Raw genomic sequence first — 10,362 nt, forward strand, 5'->3', positions numbered from 1 at the left:
TTTGCTCTCCCTACTTCTTTTTATTGTTCTCCCAATGAAGTTGAACTGTGTTTCAAAATGCCATGTGATCACACAAAGAACAGAGATATATTTTAACACTATTTTCCTTGGAGTTTAATTTAGGAAGTTCTAATCCACCCAAGCAGAAGTGGAGGTTCAGCTTGTACTCCTCTCAGTCAGTTTTCTCCTTCCGGGAAGCTTTATATGCATCCCACAGGGACATTTCTACAAAAGGATGCCCAGCAGAAATAAATCAAGACCAGTATCAGCTCCAGGAGTCGCTGACAGAAACCCTAACAGACAGCACTCCAGCCATCCTATACATTATAAGAGCAGTCAGCAAAACCCAGTTTCCAGGGACCATTAGTTTGAGGGAACCCTGCCAATTGTAGCATTACTTAGAAGACATGTTTTGTATGTTCCTCAAAACCCACTGCCAAACTCTCCAACAGTGCTGAGGGTTTTCAAACACTTCAGTTTCAGGTGCAAGAACACTGGACTCAAGGCGATCCTGTGATCTGGAAAAGCAAGATCTCTTTTTCCCTAGGCAACATACATCCTCTCTTGTGTTAGAGTACTTGGAACTCTAACTCCTATAGTTCATTTGCACTACTGGGCCTGGGCTCTGACAGCCAGGGGCCTTTATAAATCTGCACTTCTATTTCCAGTGATCATCACTTTTGCAGGGTAAGGAAGGGAATACCAACCTAATTTGGACACTTAAAACTCAGGACAAAAAAAGTAAGGGTCCACATATTTTTTTGTTATTGCTGTTCAAATTCTCTCTTCTACCCCCAGAGCCTTGGCTGACTTCATAGGAGAAACATCTTGTACTGAAGAACCTCACATGGGAAACAGGGAACCAGCAATGAGCCAAGATCCCTGGAACTGAGTCAGCAGCAAACCCATGTAATCAAAGTGTCATGGCTTTGTTTTCCCTGGATAAAAAAGCCTTTGAGGTATCATTTGTTCTTGCAGACAGTGTGTCATAATTCTTCTCCTCTTGGTAATTTTCTTGTTGCTTTGAAAATTACACTTGGGCAGAAAAGCATCTTAAGAAATGATTAAAGTGCTTTAAAAAAAAAAAAAAACTTAAAATCGCCTTCCTATGCACTTGGTGTCATATCATAAGTGGAAGCCAACCTTGGAAGACTTTGGCAAGTATGAGTGTCTACCATGAGTAAAGTTTAAGCACATTGTTAAAATAACCATTTACTCGTAGGTCTAGAATCACAAAATTAGCTGGTATGGTGGCCTAAAGCAAGAATTGGGCATTCGCTGTATAACGCAGAAAACTTTTTACATTTTTATTCTGCCAAATGCTTTTTTAAATAAACCTATTCACAATTTACTAAACACACTCATTCCCTTAAGAAGGGTATGGTGATTAGTATTTCAGGGACAAAATGTATCTTGATTTTTTTTAGTTACATACTTCTCCATAATCTCTTAGTAGATTTAGATGGGCTTGGACAAATAAGGATCTTGCATCAACTGTCCTCATGGGTTGAGTGACTCAGCCCAAAGCTTCTCTGAGTAATGAGCACACGGCAAGACAGCAGTTTTCTAGTGGTGTTGGTGGAAGATCTGTTCTTGCTTGGTGTTATCTTAACATGTCAGGAGCTGGCTCAATGCTCAGGCTACTGAAATTAGAATAATAATGCCACTCACTGTGTACAAAGAGCACTGATTAGAAAAGTTGGAGTTTGGATTCTGCTGCTCTCTACTTATCATCTATTTGATTTGGGGTTATTTGGTGTCTGTTTTAACTTCCTTATACATGCAATAATTTCTTTATTATATATTATATTATATATTATAACATATTATATAATATATTATATGAGAAAGTGCCTGAAAGATGGTACTTGCTATCAAGTCTGTAGATGGCATAAAGCTGGTGGGGCTATGTCATAGACTACAGCTTCAAAAGTACTCATCAGTTAGAGGAGGCAACTAAGAATGCTGAATCTACAGGGAAGAAAACAAAATTCTACATTTTTTAAAAAAAATTTAACTGAACCAGATGGGATGACCATCTCAGTGTGACAGGAGCTTATGAAGAAGAGTTTCCAAAGGCTTGAGTAACAAGGAGCTTAGTATGAAGACAATAAGACACAGATACTTAATCATTAGCTGTAATCTCGTACAACACAAGCATATGCTGTGTGTAAATCCAGAAAATTAAGCAGCTTAATGCATTTTGCCATGGCTGCATCCCATCTGGAGTCCCAGGTTCAGTTCACAAGCCAAGGCACTGTCTTCTCAGAAGAAAATTAATACAACAAGCATAGACTGAGAAAGAAATCACAACAGTGGAATGCCCTTACAGGAGGAAGGTAAGGAAGCTATGGATTATAAGACTGATAAAGGCAAGATGCTCATGCCCAAGCATTCAGTAGGCAGAGGCAGGAAGGTCATCACAAGTTTAAGGACCTTGACTACAAATGAGTTCCTAGCTACCCTGGGCTAGAGTCAGACCCTAGAGAAAGTCAGAGGCAGAGGCAGAGGCGGAGACAAATAGACAGACAGATAGATAAGCAGACATTCACGTGTTTTCTTTTGTGCGTGTGTGCGCGCGCGCACACACACAGAGAGACAGAGACAGAGACAGAGACAGAGACAGAGAGACAGAGAGAGAGGGAGGGAGGGAGGGGGAGAGGGAGAGGGAGAGGGAGAGAGAGAAGGAGAGAGAGAAATTGCCCTCAAACATATAAAGAGAAATGAAGTTGATTACATGCTAAATTCTTGTTATAAACAAAGCAGTCACTGTTACCATTTTGTAGATGAGAAACGTAGAGCACGAGGAGACTTAGTTACAGGCTTAAATTAGATTATTGGAGAGGGGATGAAGTCAACTCCCCCAGCCCCTGTAGTCTATCCCTAGTTCTCGGACAGATAGTAGAGCTATTTATAAATTATTTCTAGTCTTACAGGATTGTGGTAAGCGTGTACTCCCCTAGTCCCTCTAAAGCCATGTATCTGCTTTAACCAATAAAAGCAGAGATTCCATTACATTCATTACTTCTGCAAGAAAGTTTCCATGTCTGTGTGCAACTAGCCATAGACTCTTTCCATGGCTGATGTGTGGAGATGATCTCTCAAGGACAATCATGAACTGAACTTCCCTTTGTGACCCTTGTAGACAGCTGGCAGGTACAAGAAAAGGAAGATGGTGTTATTATTTTGTGGAGCCATGGAGGCTTAGGTCTTGCTTCTATGTTATTGCCCATTTTTTTTTTTTTTCAGACAGACTTAAGAGCCAAACCACACACTTAAAGTCTTTTAAATGTCTCTGAATAAGGAAATACATACTCTTCTAAGGTAAGAACTAAGGACAACCTGCAGAAACTATATAGGTGAGGAAACTGGTTAACTTTCTGATCTGAGATGTTCAGAAGTTCCTTCATGAGGTAGTGGGCTCCCCAGCAATGAAAGCAGTATTTAGGCCAGTGCAGATGTCATTTTGCATCAGTCTAGAAAAGCAGATGTTTTTAATAAGGAGTTTTAATATCAAACATGTCTCAAACACCTCCAATATGCCAGGCATCCCAGACACAGAGATAAATCCAAACACACAGTCCCTAGCCTCAAGGGAATAACCATCAAGTATAGAGCTAGATAACCTCTGTGTGTTTCTTTAAACAGTATGATTAAATAAAATTAGAGATAATAACATGGACTGCATGAAGCAGACGGCAAGCCTGAACTTAAAAACCCATGTAGCTCCAGAAACTGTGCTGATCTCTAAGTCATATTATTATTTTTCAATTAGGAGCCAAAAGTATGGAGTTTGTGAGAGGGAACAAAACGGGAGAATTGCTGATTTGAAGGAAGAACATTTTCCTTTCTCTAGTTACCATGCTTTAGTCTTGCAAACCAAGCATATTATCTGGCTTACATCAGGGGTGTTCCAGCAAGGGGAATATCCTGACTCACACCAATTGTTTCTGACCTTTTCCATACCCTCCTGCCCCCCTTCATGCCAGGAAAGGAACATTTTAAGAGTGATGAGGTTAGACATGGAGAGAAGCAATTGCCTTTCTCTAAAGGGCTATTCTTCAGTTGAGCAATCTGCCAAAGCCTTTCTAAAATACCAGACACTTTCCCTAAAAGGACTAGTGGGCCGGGCCTAAAGGAGTCTCCTAGTCAAAGGAGGATGTAAAAATCATGAAGTAGATGAGTAATTCCAAGGGACACTGACATTACCTTGCCAAGGGCTCTTCTACACAGCACTAGCTTCGAGTCTTGCTTTCCCTGGTTGGTAGCAGTACTTAAAAGTTCGTTTTAAAACAAAACAAAACAAAACAAAACAAAAAGCTACTACCCAAAATCGAAGCAGGGAGAGATAAGCTGTCCCTTCACTACCTCATTGCATTTTAATGGAAAAACAGCTCAGAGCAGGATGAGTATTAACGGTAATCACTGGGAAGCAGACATTTCCATTGCAGGATATTATTCATGATGGCATTAGTGAGGAATAATACATGGGTGTGTGTGTGTGTGTGTGTGTGTGTGTGGATTGAGCAGCCATTTCCAGACTGGGGTGAGGGCTTCTGATGACTACTGTTCCCCAACTCAAACCTACGATTTGAGCTATGACTCCTCCAGACCTCCGCCGGCCCTGAATTTTCTGAATCGCGCCTCTGACTTTCTATGAAATAAACACATAAATCATCACAGTAATCTCAAACAGTTGAGTACGGTGTGAGCTTTTTCCTCTAAAACACACAGAGACGAAATTAGCTTTGACACATGTAAGAGCGGCAGGGGGCCGGCAGCTTGTGCTAGTTTAATATGCTCTCTGAATACCCCCTTCTATTTTCAAATATGTAATATTTTTACAGAGACAGCTGCATCCCTTGAGACCCAGGCTTGTGCCAAGCTGTGTATACAAATACCCTCTTCATAAACACAGATGTGAAACGTCATGCTACCACTGAAGTGAGGCACGAAGACTCGGGTGTTTCGTGGCCCCACACCCAAAAGTTTCAGGAGAAGTCAGAGAAGAGGGCGTTCCTTCTATGCTTTAATCCAAACTCTACAGAGATGACCCCATTTTCTGAGCATCATCTGCCCTCTGCCCTGGTGATCTGGGTTCAGTTTTAATCTGGGGCCAAGGGGGACCAAGACAATTGTGCTGTTAGTTCCTCAGAGGGAGAGTCTGAGAATCACTAAGTCTGCCCAGACTGGCAGGGTTGACACACCCACCCAGAACTCACTGGCCAGGGGTGCAGCTGGGTGGCTGGGGTGACGACCCAGGCCTGAGACTCTTGTAGTGTACACAGGGGGATGAAACAATTGGAGACACGTGAGAAACCTGCCTCCCCCCCCCCCCCACCCTCGGACGCCCTTTTTCTTAGCCCGGTCGCCCATCTCCTTGTAAAGTGTGAGCAAGAAAGTTGTGCCCGGGCCATGGCGGCTGATCCTGGGGAAGGGGGCGAGGGCCAGCGCAGGAGAGTCCCGGGCTCCCTTACCTTGTCTTTGGGACCGAGGTTTTGCAGGACCTCCTTGCCGGTGGCGCTCCGGATCTCCACCCCAGCGGACTTGGGCGACTCAGGCGCTGGCTCCCTGCTCTCCTCCCGACCCTGGCCCCTGTGCGCGTCCCCCTCCACCCCTGGCCGGCTCCCCGCGCTGCGGCCGCTGCCCTGGCTGCTCCGGGGAGTCTTGGCGCCGCGCTGTCCCACGCTCAAGGCATCGAAATCCAACGTCTTGCTCTCGAAGGCTCCCTCCACGTTGCAGAACATGCCTCCGTACTTCTGCCGGGGGACCTGATCCGTGGTGCCCGGCCGGGCCAAGTACACAGGCAGATCGTCCTCGTGGGAGCTGTCCCAGCCCCTTCGGCCCGAAGCCATGGTTCAAGCGACAGCGGCTCACCGGCTTTCTTCTTCAGAGGCTGGAGAGAGCAGCAGCCGGCAGCGTGCACAGAGCCCACAGTGGTGGGGCGGGAGGAGGCGCCTGAGCCTTCGCGCCAGAGGCGGCAGTGCTGCTCCGGTTCCTGCTTGTCCCCAACCAGCCAAGCTAGCTAGCCGAAGCCCTGGCTCCGATAGCCCCCGGGACCGCCCGCCCGCTCCAGCCGCACCTCCTCGGCCACCGCCCCCCCCCCCACCCCCCTACTCCGCCGCCCTAATGTGGCCTCAGCTCCAGTCCCAGGTCCAAACCAAACTTGTCGCGCGCAGCACGGATACGGACACAGGCTCCCTGGCCAAGCCAGCTTTCGGGACTTAATTCACACTTTGATACAATGCAGATGCCTTAGAAATAATTCAGGCTGAAAAACTCGGGTACATGGGCACACAAGCCCTGTGTGCCTACTCGAACTCCTGACACACACACACACACACACACACACACACACACACACACACACACACTTTTGATCCTCTTGTGGACACAAGGCAAATTGCCCAAGATGTTTGTATCTAGAAGCTAACTACTTAAACTTACCACAGACTCCTGGTCCTGGTCCTACCTAGGACTGCCTCATCCAATCTCAAAATTACACCCGGTTCCAGAATCGTCTCACAAACCTTCACCTTCAAGCAAGTTCCTGAACTGGATTACATGTAAATCATCCACACAAGCACATGCACAAATATGCAAACATATACAAGCACGTGCCAGTGCGAGAGGAAAACCCTTTAACTAACAATCACAAAATGTCTGTGATTATCTCACCTAAACACATTCTGAACTCATGTATGCTGTCCCAGACTGCTTTTTACCCAATTTTAATTTGCCTGATTACATTGTATCACAGACAAGCATACATTCTCAGATTTTATCTTGCAAAATGTTTGTAATTAAGATCTTGTCCATCAAACAAATTCCAAGCTTATACCTCACATAGAGACCGAAGTCAATATTCACCTCTCAAAATCTCCCACTTTGGTTCACCCACAAGCTTAGATTACCTCAAAAACTGGACAGGCAAAGGTTTGGGCTTCTATTTTACCTACATCCAGAGACTTTACCTAAACATGTGCTCTTTCCGCACATCCACCCACATAGACTCTGACCCAGGTGTTAGAATTCTACCAACCACAGAATTCACACTGCACCTGTACACACAGCCTAATCCAAGAGTAAACAGTACCCTGATCTAATCGGGGGCCCTCTCACGAGTGCATTGTTTACTCAATTGACATGAATCAGTGCTTATCTGTTCTGCACTGACCCCTAGAACAACAGTTATATAAACAGATAGGGCCTGTCCTCACCATGCCTGAAAGCCATCCGTCTGGGCCCAACATTTGCTGCTTTACTTTACAGACCCAAATTTACTCTCAGAACTCATTTCCTCCCACTGCCCAAGCTCCACAAGTGCATAAGTTTGCTTTGTTGAGTTCACCTGTGTATATGTTCTTCATAACACATTTAGAGGCACATAAAAGATGCTCCATGAGTCACCTTTAATAATGACAGTGCCTGAGCTGGGTGGTGGTGGCACATGCCTTTAATCTCAGCACTCGGGAGGCAGAGCCAGGTGGATCTCTGTGAGTTCCAGGCCAGCCTGGGTTGCCAAGTGAGTTCCAGGAAAGGTGCAAAGCTACACAGAGAAACCCTGTCTCGAAAAACCAAAATAATAATAATAAAAATAAAAAATAAAATAATAATAATAATAATGGCAGTGCCAAGGTGCATTTACGGAGTTCTTGTAATATACTCAGTGTTTGTGAGTATGCAGCAGCCTTCTTTGTGGACACAGGTGATCTTCAAAGACTTCTGCACTGAACTTGATGAATCAAAATGCTAAGCCCCAATTTCAGAGTAGAATATAACTCTAGGAATGATACTGAAGAACCTCAGTGGCTGGGGACTAGAGAGATGGCTCAGTGGTTGAGAGCACTGGCTGCTCTTCCAGAGGACCCAGGTTCAATTCCCAGCACCCACAAGGCAGCTCACAACTGTCTGTAACTCCAGTGCTAGGAGATCTGATGCCAATGCCCATTTAAAAAAAAAAGAATCTCAATGGCAGGTCTATGGCAGTCACAAAAGGTTGGGGAAATGAAAGTCAGCCAGAATGAAAAGCAAAGGCAGGTGTGTTAATATAAGGTACACCTATACACAGTAAACAGAAAAGACACTTGCTAAATGCCCCGTGCACTTTTTTTTTTTTTTTACGTTTTATAAAATCTTTATTGACAAATAATTCACATAGTATGCGATTTGCCTGTTCGCACAATTTGATAGACTTTAGTCCAGCCTCCTCATAGGTCCATGACACCATCACCACTTTCTATTTTAGAACATGGCTGTCTTCAATGTCAAGCACCAATTATTTTTAAAGAACTGATGGAGCCGGGTGGTGGTGGCGCACGCCTTTAATCCCAGCACTCGGGAGGCTGAGCCAGGCGGATCTCTGTGAGTTCGAGGCCAGCCTGGGCTACAGAGTGAGTTCCAGAAAAGGAGCAAAGCTACACAGAGAAACCCTGTCTCGGGAGGGGGGGGGGGCGAAGAATTGATGGTTACTGCCGGACCCAGGTTCCTGTGAGAGACTGGTTGCTACAGGTCATTCCCGTCAGGCACTTGTTTCCTTGTAACTTTGTCATTACTCTTAGTGTCTTCATGTTCTAGAACCTTGCTCTGTGCACTGTTGCAGGGCTCCTCTTCTGTGGAACACAGTTTTCCGGAAGGGAAACAAAGGGAGACAGTGTGGCAGATGGCCATCTCGGTCTAAAGAATCCATTAGGCATTTGTAGTGCTAGGCTCTGTGCTAAGGATATTTCTTGCAACATGTTCACTAACTTAATAAATGTTGCAGGTCAAGTATCTTTACTTATTTATTTGTTTGTTTGTTTATTTTTTGAAAACCAAAGTTTCTGAGCAAATGCTCAGATTTTGACAAAGCCCTAACTTGCAGCAAGTTATTTACAAAAAGTGTAAAGTTTCCTCTGAGGGAGTGCATATTCAAATGTAGGTGCATGCTTGCAAGAGCTCATGTGTGCTACTGCTAGGCATGTACAACAGACTGTGCAGTTGTATAGGTGCACCCTCTTTTTATAGCTCTGTTTTCTTACTGCTATGCATGATGCAATGGGCATGCCTAATAATTAATTTGTTGTCCAAACATCACACTTTGAAGTCAATGGCTGTGTGGACACACATGTGCTTAATGAAGCAAGCAAAGCAGTTATCTAAGAGACTGAAGTAAGAATTGCTACTCTGACTTCAGTTCCGCAAGTATGTGGTCTTAGGCATGTGTCAGGTTTCATAGGTTTGTGTATTTCTCCTATATGTCTGGCCCACTCATCCCACAGGTTTATTGAAGGTTTCAGCTTTTAAGTAGTATGTCACAGTAAAAGTTTCACATGCATTGACTTTAGCCATAATAATCTTATGAGGTTATTATCATTCCCTTTTTTATAACCAGCAGAAAAAGTGAGGCTTAGATATATTATGTTTCTTGTCCAAAATATCAATGCTAGCACTTCCAATTGGAGCTCAAAGATTCTACTGGCTTGTTTTTCTTTAACATCTCTCTATGGTAGAGGTCCCTCAAAAGGATCAGAGAAATCATAATTGGGAAGGACAAAGGTTTGGTGTTAGGTAATAACAACCCAACCCTAAGAGCCTACCTTGTTCTTGGGTGGGAGTTAACTTTCAGACAAGGACTCATACAAAGAAATATCCTACCACTTAGATGTGCTAGCCTCAGGAACATGTGGCATTTGGGTCATATCTCTTTTCAGTAAAAAGATAAATATGATTATTACATATAAGAAAAGGAGTATGGCTACAGGCATTTAACCTACACTGCCCAGGAAAGTAGTTACTTAAAACAACGCTCAAAAATAGTGAACTGCTTCTCTAATTCCTGCAGCTGAATAGAGTTTCAACTTGTCACACCAGATCAAATTTGCATTTCCTGTAACTGCAGTAAATCCCATGCCACTTTGCATCAGGATGACTTGTAATAAAAGTCCATAGCATATCCGATTATAACTTCAGAGAAATGTCTTCCGGAGGCATCTTCTATTACCCATAGATCAGCAGAAGACAAGAACGCTTCAACAGTCAGCAGTGGGGTACACCGTGCAATCTCTATAAGGCAATGCAGAATACATTATATTTAAAAACAAATTGTACCACATTCTTATAAGACACAAAAGTAATAACCAACAGAACATAAAATTTAACACTCACTAAGGCTGTAGATGCATGTTCAAAAATCAAGGAAAAAACAGACTGTTATACAGTTTGCATTGAGTCGACAGTAAACTTGTGGTTTACTTTTTAGAGTTTTTATTGTATCATCATAAACTTAACTCTATAATACAACTAAACTTAAGGATCATAAGGGACTCAAAGAACAACTGAAGTACAAGCATAAGAATTGCAGGGTATTGCAAGCAGGTGGGA

At 43.7% G+C, this 10,362-nt stretch overlaps 1 protein-coding gene across 1 annotated transcript in view; it reads right to left on the minus strand.

The window, feature by feature from the left end:
• Dpysl3 (dihydropyrimidinase like 3) overlaps positions 1-6,025 on the minus strand; it is a 108,783-nt gene extending 102,758 nt beyond the window's left edge. Inside the window, exon 1 of the mRNA XM_036204424.1 lies at positions 5,478-6,025. Within this exon, the coding sequence (XP_036060317.1) occupies positions 5,478-5,855 (378 nt within the window). The 5' untranslated portion in view covers positions 5,856-6,025. The remainder of the gene's footprint in view (positions 1-5,477) is intronic.
• Between the last annotated feature and the right edge of the window lie 4,337 nt (positions 6,026-10,362).

This window comes from Onychomys torridus, chromosome 13, assembly GCF_903995425.1.
Source record: "Onychomys torridus chromosome 13, mOncTor1.1, whole genome shotgun sequence".
NCBI classification, from domain to species: Eukaryota; Metazoa; Chordata; class Mammalia; order Rodentia; family Cricetidae; genus Onychomys; species Onychomys torridus.